At 35.6% G+C, this 20,239-nt stretch overlaps 1 protein-coding gene across 21 annotated transcripts in view; it reads left to right on the forward strand.

Moving 5' to 3' along the window:
• MAGI2 (membrane associated guanylate kinase, WW and PDZ domain containing 2) overlaps window positions 1–20,239 on the forward strand; it is a 1,718,964-nt gene that overhangs the window by 1,085,443 nt on the left and 613,282 nt on the right. For all 21 annotated transcript variants that reach the window (XM_007504040.3, XM_007504032.3, XM_056800855.1 and 18 more), the window contains one exon: window positions 6,885–7,100. In XM_007504040.3, coding sequence (XP_007504102.1) covers window positions 6,885–7,100 — 216 coding nt within the window. The remainder of the gene's footprint in view (window positions 1–6,884; window positions 7,101–20,239) is intronic.

The following is a 20,239-nucleotide window of genomic DNA, read 5'->3' on the forward strand; positions in this document are numbered from 1 at the left end:
TTTGTAATTCTGAATTCAATTCTAAATATAGATATACACAATATTCAATTTTTTAAAGAGAATTAGAATAGTGAGAGAGGAAATAGAAAAGAAAAGAAAGCAAAACCAATGTTTTGCTAGGCGCATTGACAGAAAGCCAAATTAGGGGCAGTACCTTTTGGCATAAATGTGTACAATTACAATAAATGTTCAATCAAAAGTTCAGTCCCATCAATCATATCCAAAGTTCATTCTTGATCTTCTTAATGAAGTGTAGGTTTTTGGCATCTTTCTGCAACAGTTCATTCTCTGGATATAAAAGTTTCAAGCTTATTTCTTGAAGATCTTTTCTTAAACAAAATCAAATCTTGAATTTTTACAACAGTAAAATCTTAAACAAAAATCAAAATTCTTGGATTTTTATAAAAATACAATCTTAAACAAAAAAACTCAAAAATTCTTAGATTTTAAATTAAAATACAATCCCCCCTGAAGTAAGTATTAAAAAATATCAAGTTTAGCTCAGAATGCAATGTTCAGTTATGGAGGTGTATGTGTCAATTATCAAAAGGATAGAAAAATAATCAAAAACATAAGAAAAATTCAAAATAGGCCTTGTATAGGTCCAGTTTAAAGTAATTTCTATCCCACAAGTATGTAGGACAGAATGCAGTAATATTTCACTTAGCCATTTGTAGCCAAGGCTACAGGAAGTTGCCATAATATAAGAAGAAAAGAATTAGAATTCTATTTTGATGGGGAAATGTCATTCCCTCGTCTGATTTTTTTTTTCCTCAGGGATATAGGGAGCCAGCATGATAGTCAAGCTTTGTACTTGTTTGAGTACTTCGTAAAGAGTGTAGATACAAGGAAGTCCTACGACTTAAACATAAGTTAAGCATCGCAACCTCGAGTCTCACTTTAATATTTCTAGTGTGCTCTATTGGCACTATTCAGGTTTAGTCTGTGCTCCTTGTAAAGAGCATTATAAGCATTAATGCTATATATATAATATATGGATATAAATATATATATCATATGTAGTCCAATACTATCCTCGTGATTTCATTATTACATTTTTTATGAATAATTTTCCCACTGAAGTGTCAAGCCATCTGATATTTCACACTCTATCTCCTTAGCCTCTTGATAATACCTATTCAAATGTATATATTCTTTGCATTAGACCATTATCAGTAACAAAACTCTAAATCATTAATTAACCTAACATATAAATTATGATGGTGAAAGAAGAGTCTGGAAATTTTCAAAGCAAAGGATATTGTCCAGGAGAGTAATTTTGAGTAAGGTACCATAGAAGGCCAAGCAATCTAGGGCCATAAGGGAACTGAAGTAGCTTGAATCTATGAGCTGCAAAATAGAGAATGAACTACAGAAAGAAATGTACCATGAAAATTTTGCTATTATCCCAATTTACAAATGCTGAGATATACTTATTTAAGAGAGTTTCTTCTGGTTGGGAGAATACATTAATATTCTTATTAAGATAAACACAGAGGCTAGAAGGAATGAAAACCAGGCTCCTCCGCTCCTGAACATGTTGATATTCATTATTTGTTAATTTGTTTTAAGAGAGTTCAGACCTTGATTTCCTCTTTCATCTCCCAAGATAAGAGTCAAAAGTTAATTTTGAAAAGGCATAGGCAACTTATAGTGCTAATATAGAATCATGAAATCTATTCAATAATTTTTTAAACTTTTAAACTATAAATACAATAATGTAGGACATTCCATATTAGATCAATAGGAAATATTATTAATGTAGAGAGCAATACTAGTTTTGTTGATACTGCCACAAAACATAGCTGAAATTGAATTTGAAAAAAGTCTCATTTTTATATATATGTAAATATATATATATATATATATATTTATACATACACACATCAGTAATCTGAAGCAAAGAGAGTCAGTTTTGGCTCTTTGGCAAAAAGAATCATTCTGCTAATTGTATTTTGCCCTAAAATCTTCACTATTAAAGGGAATTCTCTAAAGGATCCAGAATTATTAAATGAGAAGTACTTACAAAGGGACATTCAAAAATTATAAAATTATAATTATTAAATTCTCAAATGTTTCATTTTAAAATTATTGCCTATTGGCATCAAACAAATCCTCTGTGGCTTCTTTCCAGTTACGTTAGGATTTCTCTGCACAAATCCTTTATGCACTTTATTTGGAGCATGTGAGAAATGTTCTGATCTATTCTGACAATGCCTAAAGGGAAGAAGCAACTACAGGAAAATTATCTGACTCCTTCTAAGTGAACATACCAACTACCCAGGCCAGTCTACAGACACCATTTTATTTAGCACACAAAGATTGCTGGCATGCCTGTCCAACTTGGCTAGCTTCAAATAATACTTGAATAAATGAATACTAAATTTGATTGACTACAGGGAACTCAGTGAGTACTTGCAAACACATCTAAGAAAATGCCAGCCAAATTAAACTATCTTGATGGTTTCCTTGAGGGTATTGAAGAATAGTGAGGGACAGTTGGATATGGTAGAATTCAAACTGTACTCTATTGTGAAAACTACAGGAGGACTCAACAGAATGACCTGAGTTTAATTTTGTATAGAATAATCTGACTGAGGATGGGGAGAATTATGGTGGAGGGTGACTTGAGCTTATTGAAAAATAGAACTTATAACAGAAAAGTACAAGTTTATGTATCTGGGTTAAAAGAAGATAAGCATTTATCAGGGTTGTGGAAATAACATTCTTTTTACATTTTTACTTAATGATATTAAATTAAATTAAATAATGTGTAATTGTGACTCTTTACCTATTGGTAAAGATACCAATCAAATTATTATATCAGTAAATAGTTATTAATTGCCTACTATGTACCATTATCAAAAATTAACCAGTACTAATTGTGTTCTCATATATGGGGGTGGGGGGGAGAGGAATTCTTTTGAGGAAAACAGACAAGACAAAGTCATTAACACTGAAGGTCAAAGTATTGGCATTTTGCTTTTGGAGTGCTTTTTGTATGTGACAAGTCAGCCTTAATATTACTCAAGAAAATTTTGTTAGAAAGTTGTTTTGAAAAAATGGAATGGCATGAATGTTCTTAAATCAGTCTTTGTGTGGCTTATTTTAGGGAAGATACAGATTTCCAATAAAATAGTTTAGTTTGGGGCATATTGTAAGCACTTAAAAATATATACTTGATTTTGTCAACAAATATTTTAAGTGCTTACTAAATTTTGCTTGATGTTGTTAAATAGTATTTTTTAAAATATAGTGGCATAATACCCTGAGCCTAGGTAGCTCCTTGTCTTCCCAACACTGCCATGATTTAAATACTTTAAACAAGTGAGAGTTTTTAAAATCTCAATTATAACTCATCACTTTCTCTTTTATGTTATTTTTAATAGACATATACCTCTAAGAAGGCCTGCCTATAAGTTTGAATCTCAAATCTTTACATGATTTATTGGGTTGTATCCATAAATGAAACCTCTGACTTGGTGAAAATGACTGTTTACTTATGATCTGGCAAGTTTTCTAACATAATTAATTATGATTGGATCTGGAGTTCTGAATCTCTTCTCTCTGTTTAATGTCACAGTCTAACTCGGCAGGTGCCTTTGCGAATGCCAAGTATCTAACTAAGCATTTGTTCCGTTTATAAAACTGTAAAAACAAATTATAAAGTTCTCAGCAACCTTGATTTCTCGATATACTGTTTCTAACACAAGGGCATATTTTCAAGTTATTTTGGGATCCCAGTGATGGGTTTTGCTATATGTACCTCCCCAGAGTACCTGATAGGCAATCATCTCTGTTCTACTAAGCCATTATACAAAATTGATTCCTTCTGCTTACCAAAATGGAAATAAAAGCACTAAGAATATTGGGGAGGAATAGGGGTCAAGACCTTAATCTGCGAGGAATCTTGAAGATAAGTATGTTACCTCTCTAAAATCTATCTCTACTTGAAGTCAACATGAAATGATCTGCAGTTAATTTATATAAAGCTTACACATGTTATCGCACACCCATAGAATTACAACTGTCTGCTGAACCTTCTTCTAAATATAATAATTCAGTAACAATGCACATGTTTCTAGAGTAAAAACTGGGCTTTTTTGTTTTCAAAGAAATGTTATTTGAGGTAAAATAGATATTGGTAGTTTTCTGAAGTTAGGAAATACTTTGTCTTATTAAGTGTTTCTTGAAGTTTGAATTCAACTATCTATTTTACATAATGAAGGTAATTACATTATTCTTAAGACAGTCAATGGTTTGGTTTCCCAGCATCATATCATATTATAAGATGTCAGAAAAGGGACAGTGAACTTTAGGAATAGGTCTTTCATAACATTATCCACTCCACTGCAGTACTGCAAAAATTTATAAGCTAAAATATGAAATATTTTCCTCATTGCCATTATAACTAAATGGGGCTGGTGGAAAAGTAGTGATGTATCAGAAAACAGCTTTCAAGGTGAATAAAAGTACATAAAGTCAGTGCTATGGAGAAAGGTAATAGGATTGACTGTGTAGTCTTAGGGAAACAAGGCTGAGTGATAGATAATTTCACCATAATTTTCAAGTAAATAAAATTATAAGATGCAAATTGTCTCCTTCCCTCTCATCTCTTTCTGCTCCCAGAGATGGTAACCAAGTTGATCTGGGTTTATCACTAGTATTAAACTCAAAATCAGTGAGAAAGACAGTGAGGTTTCAGTCAGTTAGCGGCTTTGGATGATTTCAAGAAGCTAACATGATGTATGTCACAGTCAGGATCCAAAAAGATTTCAACAGTATAACATGTTGAACTGAATCTAATAAAATGAAATTTAACCAAAATAAATGTCAAGTCTTGAACTTGAAAACAACAAAATCCACTTCATAAGTATATAATAAGAGAAGCATAGATGGATAGCAATTGCATATATCATTTGACCCAATACTACTCCTAGATTGATACTCTCCAAGAGATAAAATAAATATAAAAATGATCCATATATACAAAAATATTTGTGGCAATTCTTTGTGTAATGGCAAAAACACTAAAAATTAATGGTGTGCCATAAGTTAGAAAATAAACAAATAATAAACATTGTATGAATGTAACATAATACCTTTGTACCAAAAGAAATAATGAAGTTAGTTTCAATGAAACCAAGGAAGGTTTTTGTGAACTGATACAAACTGAAGTGTTCAGAACCAGAAGAAAAATGTGTACAATAACAGCACTGTAAAATAAACTCTGAAAGATTCCAGAATCACAATCAACTCATTTACTAACAATCATTCCTTAATTTTAATGATGACACATCCTAGCTATTTTTCAGTCTCAAAGGTGATAGACTCTGCACCAAGAATAAGAGACATTGTTTTTATTTTGGATGTGGCCAATGTGGGGATTAGTTTTGCTTGACTATGCATATATACTGTAAGAGTTTTCTTTTTCTTTTATCCCCCTGGGGTAGGAGTGAAGGATGGAGGGAGAAGGAGGGAAAAAAATAGATCTTCATTGATTGAAAAAAAAATTTAAAAGATGACATGTGTAAACTGGATTCCCCATGCACCTTTTTTTTTTATTTCCTTATGTAATCTCTTCTTAATATGCATCATTCTTGTACTGCCCATTTTCTCTATTCTCTTCCTTTTGGATGAAATAAATCTTGTTTTAGTTGACTTGCATTCCAGGGATACTTATATACTTTCCTTTTAATGTAATCACAGCCCTTCTATCATATTTTTTTCATGGAAATGTCTTATCTCCCCTCTTAAAGTCTAAGTTATTTGAGATTAGGACAATGTCCTACTTACCTTTATATTCCAAGCAGAGATAAGCATATTTCCTTGTATCTATTAGGTGAATAATAAAGGTTTTATTGAAGGAAAATGAATTAAGAAAATCTTGTCAGCTGGGCATTTTTAGGTTTTTCCAACTTGCTTCATACAAAATCCCCCTAGATATTTCTGGCTCATTTGGGATAGCAGATTTTTTTTTACATTTATAACAATTACCAAATTGGTCAAAGTGCTGTGATCATTCCTGGTATTGTTAGCATTCATAGTTTTCACTTTTCTTAACTGAGCTATATTATTTCTAGCTAAGCAGAAACACTGGTTTGAAGATTGGGTTTAAAATACCAGAGGGGGTGGGATACCTCTCATTTGTTTATTATTAGTCAAAAAAGGTGTGTATTTTTTCTTGAATTTTGTGTTGCCTGCTAAAAAATGTAAAGTTGTGCTTTTATGCTACCAAATTCCAAGTAGGAATATACAGAAAGCTTGGGATTATTTAGACAAAACACAAGAGAGATGAAAAGAAAACCATTCTGCAATATCACAAAACATTTAACTTTCACATGAGTATGACCCAGAGCTGAATGCTGGACAAATCAAATTAAATAACAAGTGACCTTTGAAAGCTCTGGAAATGTACATGGCCTGAAGTTCCAGAGAGGTATGATATATATCATCTGCTGTACAAAACAAAAATTCCTAAACCATATTCCAAAAGGGTGCCCCTCTAAACTCTTCTATTTATCAGTGTTTTATTGATTACTTTATAAACAATAGAGCACAGATTACCTCAAGTTTCAGAGCCTTGGATTTTTCTTTATACTGTATCCATATTTGAAGAACATAAGGTAAGCCTAGAAAGTATGTTTTTACCTGCCACAGGAGTAGGAGTGAAAATAAAGGAAAAAAGCAACATCCATTTATTTTGGCACTAAATCGTAGCACTATTATCTTTGGTGCACACTACAGTTTTCCCTAATCTTGTAAATTAGGAAATAAATAGAAAATACAGTTGCCTGACTCAGAATGTGGTATGATACCAAAGAAAAAGAGAAAGAGAAAGGTGTCTAGTGTGCTTACTCCTAGTCTTTTTGTATTCTTTACAGATAATTACTACGGTACCCCAAAGCCTCCCGCAGAACCAGCTCCTTTATTGTTAAATGTAACAGACCAGATACTTCCAGGAGCCACACCAAGTGCCGAAGGAAAACGTAAGAGGAATAAGTCAGTAAGCAACATGGAGAAAGCAGGAATTGAGCCTCCTGAGGAGGAAGAAGAAGAACAACCTGTGGTCAATGGAAATGGGGTAATAGTAACTCCAGGTGAGTACTCATTTTAAAATCACTCTTTCATTTTACGAAATTAGAATACCTGTGTGTGAGTACATGAGATAGGCAAACAAATACAGAAACCAAGTAGAGAAAGTTTAAATTGCTTCCATAGGGGGAAAAAAAAGTAATATCCAGTACGAAGGACATGGGACCAAATGGATAAGGATTCTAGGATATGAATCCTTATTTGGAAATTGTGATATATAAACTTTGGATTTTTTCTGAACTTTTTTTGAAATGTTTTAATTAGTAGGATCCCAGGAATAATCATGTTTTGTTACTTTGATTTTGTAAGAGTTTGATTGCAATCCATCAATATTTCATGAGTGCCAAGCCCCCAAACAAGACCATTGTCTTACGTCATTCTTCAGATCTTGGATTTTTTTTCCTTTAAAATTTTCTTTAAAAGCCTTTAAAATTACCTAGGTTGGCCTACTGATGATGAAAAAAGTCTGCATCCAAGATTGTACTTAAGGCCTTTCCCATTGAGACTCACAAGATTTTGTTCTTCTCTGACTCTGACTTGGGTAATCCAGAGATATCTTTATGCCAAATTTGGTAATAATTTGATGGAAGAAAAATAGCTGTGGGACATGTTAAATATACGCCTTTTTATAAATAACTGTGTATATGGAGATAGAAGTGAAGATTCAAGATAGTTTGTTGCTCTTCAGTCATTTTCAGCTTTATCTGACTCTTCATGAAACCACTTTCTTTTACTGGAGAGGTTTGCCATTTCATTATCCAGTTCATTTTTACAGATGAAGAAATGAAGGCAGAGTGAAGTGACTTGCCCAGGGTTACATAGCTAGTAAGTGTCTAAAGCCAGATTTGAACTCAGGAAGATGAGCATTCCAGACTCCAGACCTGGCACTCTATCTACCAGACCAACTGTCCTCCCTAGACAAAATTCAATTTAAAAGTACAGGAGTATTAAGTTAGGATTCTGATCTTGACTATTTGGAAATTGTAATAATAGTGTAAATAACCATACTCATTCAAAGATCAAATCTCAAAGCTATAATCATTTCAGAAAGAATATAGGCATAAAAATATTACTCATCACTAGTTTTATAAATTAAGATCATATTATAGGTTGACCAAAAGGCAGCATGACTTAATGGAAGGAGAGTTGATTTTTTTTTAAAACCCTTACCTTCCATCTTGGAGTCAATACTGTGTATTGGCTCCAAGGCAGAAGAGTGGTAAGGGCTAGGCAATGGGGGTCACACAGCTGGGAAGTGTCTGAGGCCAGATTTGAACCTAGGACCTCCCATCTCTAGGCCTGGCTCTCAATCCACTGAGCCACCCAGCTGCCCCCGAAAGTTGATTTTTGAATCAAAAAGATCTAAGTCCAAGTCCTATCGCTGACCCATTCCAGCTCTGTGACGATGGACAAGTCATGAGAAGAGTCAGTGCTCCAGGCAATGCTTTTCTTGAAGGGGGAGAGAGAAGAGCCATTTATTTAGTGGCTCTGCTAAACACTGTACATATATTATCTCAGTTATCCTCACAACAACCCTTTGAACTTGGTGCTGCTTTGATCCTCATCTTACAGATTATCTTGCTCAGAGTCAAACATCAAGTGATCCTGGGATTAATTGATGCTGGAATTGTACTCAGGTTTTCTCGACTCCAGATCTAGCACTCGACCACTGCAGCACCTAGCTGCCTCAAAGATATTAAAGACTCCTAAATAATAGATTACTTAAGATTATACATTGTGGAGTCTCCATAGAAGGGGTTCTTTAAACAGATGAAATCTCAGGTTATTATCTCCCCCTCAAAAAAAGACAATAAATGGATTAATTTTCAATATGGCAATGTCTGTATGATACTGAAATGTGGATGTTTCCATGGAAACATTATGTAGCAAGCCATCTGTACCCATGACTGTATTTTTCACTTTTTATCAAGATGTGTTCACACAGGGAAGACATAACCAGTTTATGCTTCTGATCAAATAAGTGAAGTGTTATATGTTGGACTTGTGACCAATCTATCATGCCACATATATGAAGTTAGAAATAGACATATGAAACATGTTTGTAGTTTTTTTTTTCCTCCTATGGGTGGCAGACTAGATTAAAAGCTAATGTCTCACTAAAGAATTTCTAAGATTCTGATTTTATACACTGGAACCCTATTAAATTATTCACATATATATATATATATATATATATATATATATATATATACCCCAATCCAAATGCCTGTTTGTACTTAGACTTGAAGGTGAGTGTGATTCCTTTTCAGCACTACTTTTTAAAGGAGTTGCACTAGGTAGTAACAAATCTAAGGTGCACAGACTCTTGAAAAAATAGGAACAACTATATCCAACATAGCTATCACTAAATTTTCAGATGATACAAAGCTATATGCGATCATAGAATAAGTATACAAAAATTTCTCACTAGGGTAGAACATTTGGCCAAATGTCATTATGTCACACCTACTAATGATAGCTGGAAAGTTTTACACGAGTCCAAAAAAAAAAAAGCCAATTTCAATGCAAGATAGGAAGTGTAACAAAATGGCAATTTATCTAAATAAGGTCTGGAAATTTTTAGTGGATTCATCAACTCAATATGAATTAAGCATGTGATACCAGTCTAATTTAAGTCCTGGTCATCTCTTGCCTGGACTATTGAAATAGCTTTTATTGGAATAAATATCTTAATTCATTTCCCTATTTTAGCTATCTTCCCTCTCCAAGGAATCAACCTCAGAGCTACAAGAGATTTCCTTAAACTGTAGATCTGACCATGTCACTTCCCTCCCTACACAATGAACTCTACTATCTACTACCTCTAGGATAAAAGATAAACTCCTCTTTGTAGCATGTAAATTCCCTTCCTATCTTAGCCCTAGTCTCCCTTTCTAGGCTTATTCTATAAAACGTGCTTTCAAAGGCTCTATGGACTAGACAAACTGACCTTGATACACACACACACACACACACACACACACACACACATACCATATAAATAGATAGATAGATAGACAGACAGACAGACAGACAGACAGACAGACAGATAGATAGATAGATAGATAGATAGATAGATAGATAGATAGATAGATAGATAGATAGATAGATACATGTTGGCTTCCCCATTGTAATCTAAGTGCCTTTAGGATACACATTGTTATCATTTATTTCTTGTAGTTCTTAGTACTTAGTATAGTACCTGACACAGAGTAGGTACTTATTCAAAGTTCAATGACTTATTGATCAATTTAATATGGCAGCCAAACTAAGTCTAAGCTGCATGAAGAATGAGAGTTTTTCTAGGATTAAGGAGGTGATGTTTCCATTCTTCTCTGCCTTCATCAGGCTCCATCAAGAGTATTTTGTTCAGTTCTAAGTGACATATCTTAAGAAGGGCATTGATAAGTTAAAGAGCATCTAAACAAGGGTAACTAGGAGTGTGAAGTGCCTTAATTTAGATCATATCTTATGAAATATTTTTGAAAGAATTGGCTATGTTTAATTTAACCTGAAGAAAAGTCAAATAGGATATAATAGCTATCTTTAAGATTCGAAAGCTATCAAGTGAAAGAAGTATTAGATTAGTAATATTTGTTCCAAAGAACAGAACTAAGACCAGTGGGTTGATATTTTAAGTTGGAAATTCTAGGTTTTATGTCAGGAAAGCTATTTATCCATGAGAGCTACTAGAAAATGGAATGAGTTGTCTTTGGAGATAGTGAGTTCTTCCTTTGATTGGAGACCTCCAAGCAGAGATTGGGGACTTTGTCAGTTACATTTTAATTAGATTTTTTTTTTTCAGTTATGCTGCAGTCCAGATAGCTAGAGAGCCCCCTCTTAACTCTAAAATTCTGTAATTCTTAGCCTTTTTGAAGTCGTATATGAAGTGAGACCAGTGACCAAGGCAGAAAGTACTAATAGAAATATGTCATAAATGTAAATGCAAAGTCCAACAGAAATATTGAATATGTGAAAATGGTACTGACTTAGATTTACTACTATTACTATTCTGTCCATTATTTCACCAGTCAGTGCTGTAAAATTGACTTTGTGCTTTGTAGAAAATGTTCAATTTTTCATTCATTGGAAAACACATAAAAGTGAACAATATCTCTCTCTGTGGATATGTTAAAATTCCCAGTTTTACATTGTATTCTTTATATGCAAACAAGTTTAGAGCACTGGATAACATAGTACAATGGGAAAAGAGCTGAACTTGGAGTCATAGGATCTGATTTTGAATCCTGGTTTTGTCACCTTGATGATTTATGACAAATTATTTTATTTCTCTGGGTCTTGGATTTCTTCATCTGAGGAAATTATATACACAATAAACTTTGAGTTTCCTGTGTTTGGTGTTCTACCTGGTTTAAAATTCTGCCTCGACACACACTAGTTTGTGATTAGAGCCTAATCTTTAATCTATACATACCTTGGACAAATTCCTATGAATGGCTCATAAACATTTGCATTTTATTTTTCTCCTGAGCCTTTGCATTCTCCCCTTTTATCAGTGTTGGTGAACCTTTAAGGAGTTTGAGGGCCCAGAGGGCCAATTCAAACTCTGTGAGCCCCCAAATAACTCGAGAGAGTTGAGGGAGAAAGTTCTTGCTTTGGGTGGCTGGACAGAGGGGCAGGGCATGCAAAAAATGTCCTCAGGTACTGGGAAGAGGAGGAATGAACAGTTCCCCGAGTTCTGGATCTGCACATGTACATCTTTGCCAACACAGCCATATATATAGTAACTATGAGTTGTAGATATTTAATTTTTATCAAAATGACATAGATATGTAAATCAAAAAAAATTTTACCAAACTTCTAATTCATACATAGTTCATTTTTTGTCCTTTATTGCTTCCATTTTCCTATTTTCAAAAATAAACGTTGTGGGACAATATGATTTTAGATGGGACTGAAAGGTAGCTTTGTACTGTTATTACTGTACCGTCTCAATAAAAATTTTTGCTAAAAAAACTTAATAAGTCTGGCTGGCTAATGTTTAATGGCTAGCTCACTGGCATTATTGAAACTTTGGACCCATAGTATTAGAAGTAGAGCCTCTCAGGGTAATGTGGAGAATGTTTAGAGAATAAGTAGCATCCACCCATCTGCAGTCTGCCAACCACAAGTATGAGTGTAACTTTGGGGGGAGTCCTAGACTATTGCTACATGCAGTACTGGGAGGACTGGTCGTACCTGGAAACTGAGTCTCCACCGAATGATTACTACAGCTAACAAGCATGGTAACAGTTATGTAGAATTCCTGAGGAAGGGAAGTGACAGGGTTACCCAAATAAACAATGTCATTAAGAGGCTTTAATTGGGCACAAAATGCTTCATTAGAGCCAATACACACATACTGTTATCTATTCCTAGAGTATCTTTCTTCAAGACTCTGTATTCCCCAAGGTTCATTTCTCCATGGCTCCTTGCTCCTTTCCTTCCATTCTCTCCCTTATTGATTGCATCCACTCCCAGGGGTTCCACCCTCATTTATACACAGATAAGATCTATTATCTGTGGTCTTGACCTTTCTCAATGGCTGAACTACAAGGAAAACCTATATTTCTGACTTCCTGGTGAATGTATAGGATCCCATAGCATGTTGAACTTTTATTTTTTGGATTAAACCTGCTATTTCAGGCTTAAACTCCCTGAATGATTTGAAACATCACATATAAACTTAAACTCAGCCATAAAACCACATATTCCTACCAATGTCTATATTTCTGTTAAGAGCATCACCATTTACATCACCTACAATTGAAATATGTGTCATCTTTTAGGAAGATTAAACACAAGTATGCCACTATATCTAGCCCATCATGGATCACCAGATTTGACCATACTTCACATCCCATCTACCTCCCCACTATCACTTTGCTTGCTTTTTACCTCTTCATTAGGCTCAATAATCAAATCAATATTGCCTCACTACTATTATTCCTTTTTTTAATTTTATAATATTTTATTTGATCATTTTCAAGCATTATTCATTAAAGACAAAGATCATTTCCTTTCCTATCCCAACACCCCCCATAGCCGACGCATGATTCCACTGGGTATCACATGTGTTCTTGATTCGAACCCATTGCCATGTTGTTAATATTTGCATTAGAGTGTTCATTTAGAGTCTCTCCTCTGTCATGTCCCCTCAACCCTGTAGTTAGGCAGTTGCTTTTCCTCAGTGTTTCTACTCCCACAGTTTGTCCTCTGCTTATGGATAGTGTTTTTTCTCCTAGATCCCTGCAAATTGTTCAGGGACATTACACCGCCCCTAATGGAGAAGTCCATTATATTCGATTATACCACAGTGTATTAGTCTCTGTGTACAATGTTGTCCTGGTTCTGCTCCTCTCGCTCTGCATCACTTCCTGGAGGTTGTTCCAGTCTCCATGGAATTCCTCCACTTTATTATTCCTTTTAGCACAATAGTATTCCATCACCAACATATACCACAATTTGTTCAGCCATTCCCCAATTGATGGGCATCCCCTCGTTTTCCAATTTTTGGCCACCACAAAGAGTGCAGCTATGAATATTCTTGTACATGTCTTTTTCCCCATTATCTCTTTGGGGTACAAACCCAGAAATGCTATGGCTGGATCATAGGGCAGACATTCTTTTATCGCCCTTTGGGCATAGTTCCAAATTGCCCTCCAGAATGGTTGGATCAGTTCACAACTCCACCAGCAATGAATTAATGACCCAACTTTGCTACATCCCCTCCAGCATTCATTACTTTCCTTTGCTGTCATGTTAGCCAATCTGCTAGGTGTGAGGTGATACCTCAGAGTTGTTTTGATTTGCATCTCTCTGATTATAAGAGATTTAGAACACTTCTTCATGTGCTTATTAATAGTTTTAATTTCTTTGTCTGAGAACTGCCCGTTCATGTCCCTTGCCCATTTATCAATTGGAGAATGGCTTGGTTTTTTGTACAATTGATTTAGCTCTTTATAAATTTGAGTAATTAAACCTTTGTCAGAGGTTTTTATGAAGATTTTTTCCCCAATTTGTTGTTTCCCTTCTGATTTTAGTTACATTGGTTTTGTTTGTACAAAAGCTTTTTAATTTGATGTAGTCGAAATTATTTATTTTACATTTTGTGATTCTTTCTATGTCTTGCTTGGTTTTAAAGTCTTTCCCCTCTCAAAGGTCTGACATGTATACTATTCTGTGTTTACCCAATTTACTTATGGTTTCCTTCTTTATGTTTAAGTCATCCATTTTGAATTTATCTTGGTGTAGGGTATGAGGTGTTGATCAATTCCTAATCTCTCCCATACTGTCTTCCAATTTTCCCAGCAGTTTTTATCAAATAGTGGATTTTTGTCCCAAAAGCTGGGATCTTTGGGTTTATCGTATACTGTCTTGCCGAGGTCGCTTGCCCCCAGTCTATTCCACTGATCCTCCTTTCTGTCTCTTAGCCAGTACCAAATTGTTTTGATGACTGCTGCTTTGTAATATAGTTTGAGGTCTGGGACTGCAAGGCCCCCCTCATTTGTGTTTTTTTTTTCATTATTTCCCTGGATATCCTTGATCTTTTGTTATTCCAAATGAATTTTGTTATGGTTTTTTCTAAATCAGTAAAAAAATTTTTTGGGAGTTCCATGGGTATGGCACTAAATAGATAAATAAGTTTGGGTAGGATGGTCATTTTTATTATATTGGCTCGTCCTATCCATGAGCAGTTAATTTTTTTTCCAATTGCTCAAGTCTAGTTCTAGTTGTGTGGCGAGTGTTTTGTAGTTGTGTTCATATAGTTCCTGTGTCTGTCTCGGGAAATAGATTCCTAGGTATTTTATTTTGTCTAGGGTGATTTTGAATGGGATTTCTCTTTCTAGTTTTTGCTGCTGAGCTGTGTTGGAGATATATAGAAATACTGATGACTTATGTGGGTTTATTTTGTATCCTACAACTTTGCTAAAGTTGTTGATTATTTCAGTTAGCTTTTTGGTTGAATCTCTAGGATTCTTTAAGTAGATCATCATGTCATCTACAAAGAGTGATAACTTGGTCTTCTCCTTGCCTATTTTGAGGAATTCAATTTCTTTTTCTTATATAATTGCTACTGCTAGTGTTTCTAGTACAATGTCAAATAATAGAGGTGATAATGGGCATCCTTGTTTCACTCCTGATCTTATTGGGAATGCATCTAGTTTATCCCCATTGCAGATGATATTAGTTGATGGTTTTAGATATATACTATTTATTATTTTTAGGAATGACCTCTCTATTCCTATGCTTTCTAGTGTTTTTAATAGGAATGGGTGTTGTATTTTATCAAAGGCTTTTTCTGTGTCTATTGAGATAATCATGTGTTTTTTGTTGGTTTGCTTGTTGATGTGGTCAATTATGTGGATGGTTTTCCTAATATTGAACCAGCCCTGCATCCCTGGTATAAATCCTACTTGATCATGGTGGATGACCCTTCTGATCACTTGCTGGAGTCTTTTTGCTAGTATCCTATTTAAGATTTTTGCATCTATATTCATTAGGGAGATTGGTCTATAGTTTTCTTTCTCTGTTTTTGACCTGCCTGGTTTTGGAATCAGTACCATGTTTGTGTCATAAAAGGAGTTTGGTAGAACTCCCTCTTTGCTTATTATGTCAAATAGTTTGTATAGTATTGGGATTAACTGTTCTCTGAATGTTTGATAGAATTCACTGGTGAATCCATCAGGCCCTGGGGATTTTTTCTTAGTGTAAACCTCAAAATTTCTTAGACTTATAAATGTTGGAAATTTCACCATTGGGAAATTTCATACTTGAAAAATTTCCTATTGATAGTGGGTCTTGGCTATTGGAATGTGAACCCCATTGGCATGGGAGGTTCCTCCTCCTCCCATCTTAAGATTCCTTTAGGACAGAAACCTTTTGCTGAACAATGGAAAGGACTTTGGCCTATGCTTAAGCATAGAACAGGAATTTCTTTGAGTCATGATTGATTTTAGAATTGATACAATGGAGATACTTGGAATGACAGAACCAAGTCTTGGAAATTGCAATCTCCACCCTACTCAGTCCTAACAGGATTTAGGAAGGGCTGCAGCATAGATCAAAATTTAAATATTTGAGAATATGACCTCCAACAGACATGTGCAAAGCCACAGACCTCTGGGCGGTCCTGGGTTAAGCTAGAGCCACCATTGGCACAGGGAAAATGATGGACAGTGATTGGTAGATGTGAGAACTGAGGGGAAGGAACTTGGATGGTTTCCTTAAAGATAGAGGGTTCTGAGGACTGAAAGTTGGTTGGAGAGTTTTGGCTCTGAGTGGTTGGAGAGCTGCTCTGAGAAGCTTGCTCTGAAGGAAGCTGGAGGTGGGGGCCCTGAGACTGTTTCTCCATTTTGGTCACGTGAGTAATAGGGACTGATCTCCTTTCTTTGCCCCAGCTATCTAAGGGCTTGGGCCTTTTGGTCCAGCCTAAACAGAAGGGGTATTTAAGCCCTATTCCCTTCTCTCCCTTTTCTCTCTCCCTCTCTCTCTCTCTCTATCTCTAATTCCTTTCTTCCTCCTGTTTGTAATTAAACTCTATAAAAGGTTGACGGCTGACTTGAGTTTTCATTTAGGAATTACATAGCTGAATTCCTTGGCGACCTTAAATTAATATATATCAGTCTTTTAAAGTGATTTCCTTGTCACATTAGGAAGTTCTTTGATGGCCTGTTGGATTTCTGTTTCTCTTATGGGATTATTTAAGAATTCTATTTCTATTTTATTTGCTAAGATCTAAAACAGCTTAATATAAGGAGAAAAAAGGTTTTTTACTCACCCGTTCTTGCAGCTGTAAATTTGAAGTCAAGTTAAAAAAAAAAGAAAACAAAACTGAATGATGTGCAATAGGAAAGAGATTTCACAGAAATATTTTGAGGGTTTTCTCACCAAATTCGTGGTCAGCCCCCAAAGGCTGTGGATTCTTTCAATCTCCACGTTCCCCTCTTGTTTTAGGATCTCAGGACAGTTTTCCTGGATAATTTCCTCTAGTATTATGTCTAGGCTTTTTCTTTTGTCGTGGTCTTCTGGTAGTCCAATTATTCTTAAATTGTCTCTTCTTGAACGATTTTCTAAATCATCTGTTTTGTGAATGAGATGCTTCACATTTTCCTCAATTTTTTCATTCTTTTTGTTTTGTTTTATAGTGTCCTGCTGCCTTGTGAGGTCACTTGATTCTAGTTGTTTTACTCAGGTTCTTAAAGATTGGATTTCAACTTTGGCTTTTTGGTCGTCTTTTTCCTTCTGGTCTGATTTTCTTTGAAGATCGTCTTTCATCCTCTTTACCTCATCTTTCGTCTCCTTTGCCTCATTTTCCAGCTGGATGATTTTGGCTTTCAGGACACTATTTTCTTGTTTTAGTTCAAGTGCCTCTGTTTCCAGATGACTTATCTTAATTTTTAAGTTCTTTTCCCAATTGTCTTCAGCCTATCTTAGTTGTGTTTTGAGTTCTTCCACAGCCTGTATCCAATTTGCTGGGATTTCTGGTTTATCTTTTGCTGATCTCTCCCCCTCTTTTCCATTTGCTGAGTAGTAGCTGTCTATTGTAGTTTCTTTCTTTTGTTTCTGTTGTTTGTTCGAGTTCACCCCTTCTTTACTCCCCGTATTTGTCTGTGCTCTTGTTTTTCCCATTTTTTTGTTTTTTGGGGACTTCTATAGGTCTCCCCTCTTGGAGCTTTAACAGAAGATATCTTGGTGTAATCTCTGGGGGAGGGTTGTTGGGGGTTTGAGCTTTCCTGTCCTCTGGAGGCTTTTGATTGGCTTAAAGTCCAGCAGTCAATGAGGATGGATGGGGAGCCTGGGCTTTCCTGCCTTCTGGAGACTTTTGATGGGATTGAGTTCAGCTTAGTTGGGCTGGGTTTACTCTGAGTTTTAAACTCCTGGATGGCTGGAGCAAATATGGAGGATCTCCAAAGCTCTGGCCAGGCTGCCAGGTCTATGCTCCTTCTAGGCTGCCATCTTGACTTCGCCTCTAGGTTTCTGTTTTTTTCAGAAGACCCTGCTCTCTAAGGGGGGAGGGGTTGTGGCTTGCCTGGGCTCTGAGGGCTCCTGATGGGATTAGGTTCACCTGGTTTGGGCCGAATGAGCCCTGAAGCAAAAAACCTCCTCCTCCAAAATCTGTGTTAAATGCCTGGAGACTGGCCCGGGTTACTTTCAAGGTAAGCTCTTCGGAGCAACCCCTTTGCCAGCCCTGAGTTTTCTGTCCTTTCAGTAGCTCTGAGGGCTCCTGATGGGATTGGGTTCAGCTGGTGCCCTAAAGCTTGGACCTCCCTTGAGACTCAGATGGAAGGACCCAGTCAGGGGGCTACAGGCTTCCCCCTTCTCTCTATGTTTCCCTGCCATCTGTGTTGGGCACCCCGGAGACTGGCTCAGATTGCTTTCAAGGTGAGTCCTCAGAGCCCTGAGGTTCCTGCTGCTGCCCTGGCCTCAGCACTCTGTGTTGGGGGGGATGGGTCCTGGGACCTTCCTTATGCCTACCCCTTAGATCCGAGTGATCTAGGGTTCTGGCTTTTGAGGTGCAGTACCTTTTGATCTAGGTCCAGGAAGAGGTTTCCCCAGGTCTATCCTGTTGTTCAGCTTGAATTTCGGTGCCCTAGGAGCACTCTGTTTGCGATCAGTAAGGAAGGGTTTCAGAGGTCTGAACTTTCGCTGCTTTTACACCGCCACCTTGACCAGCACCTAATGCATGAATGATATACTTAATTAATGCTTTTTTATTCATTTTTCCTTTGACTACCATATATATTGATATGTCTAATATAATGTATTTTCATTTTTATGTTCCTGTCATCTAAAAAGCACCATTCATATAATAAGACCTTATTACTAATTCTTGTGTTTCTACTTTCATTGGGAGCCCTTCTACACTTAAGTCTTTGCCTTCTATTATTCTGTATTTTCCTATAGTATATGAGGACATACACACAGTGAATGCTAACAAATATTCTTTTTCTGAATACTTGAAGAATATTGTATATTAGATAGGAGGTATATATAAAGAGGACTAAACTTCAAGTCCATGATTCCCCTGAGAATCACCACCAACTTATTTTGTAACCTCATTCAAGCAAGCTTGTCTGGGTCACATTATAAGAATGGATCAACAGTGGAAAGAAATCCTCTCTAAGACCTCTTCTAATACTAATAATTTATTGCTCTAATTACCTATTTTTATAATATCAATTTGAGATATTTTAGTTTGTATATAATATATAAATTTCCTACTGCACAATCCTAAAAAGGGAAATTGTTTTACTTTAATGTATATTAAACTTTTTAAAGAAAATCAGATTTCATATGATATTTTTGATAGAGACACTGAGAATCTTGATAGTAATAGTTGTTATACCTAAAGAGAAAAAAGTTTAGAGTAAAGCAAGCTATCGGCACAGGATGTGGCACTGTGCACATGGAGGTTTAAGCCCTTTTGGGGGAGATGTTGATTAACTTACATTAGTTTTAAGCTTCAACACTGTCTTTCACAGAGGCCTTGAGATTTTTCTTAAAATGTCAAGTTGTTTTCAATTGTAATTGATAGACATTATATTTGTGAATTAAAGATCAGAATTAACTGTCTTGAAATCCAAAGACCTTTGTCTTCTGTCCTATGAAAACTGGCCTTTGTTGAGATTCTGTTGATTGTTAAAGTTCAGTTATGTCACTGGTTAACTTTAGTTTGGCTTATTCCCCCCTACCCAAGCTGAAGACTTGAAGCTAGCTAGCTGCGCCATTACTTTACTTAGCTCTTTACCCCATAATCAAGCAAAATTGATTTGAAAGAATATTCTTAGAGATGAAAATACCACTCTCTAGCAATAAAAATAGCAGACATACATACTGTACATTTAGAAGGAAAGAAATCCAGAAATTATGATAGCTGGGCTTGGATATATATACATATATATGTGTGTGTGTGTGTATATATATATATATATATATATATAATTATCTATTCCCATTTTTTAACAAATTATTCACCATTATACTGTAGTTTTTCTCTTCCCCCTAGATGTTGGGAAACATAGTACAAATGATTAGAAATGCACATACATTTCAGAATCAGCTAAAACTCTTTGTTCACCCACGGAGAAAATGCCAGCAAAAACAGAGCTCGTGAGAGTGCCCTCTCAACAAAGGCAATACA

The sequence above is a fragment of the Monodelphis domestica genome, chromosome 5 (assembly GCF_027887165.1).
Source record: "Monodelphis domestica isolate mMonDom1 chromosome 5, mMonDom1.pri, whole genome shotgun sequence".
Classification (NCBI taxonomy): domain Eukaryota; kingdom Metazoa; phylum Chordata; class Mammalia; order Didelphimorphia; family Didelphidae; genus Monodelphis; species Monodelphis domestica.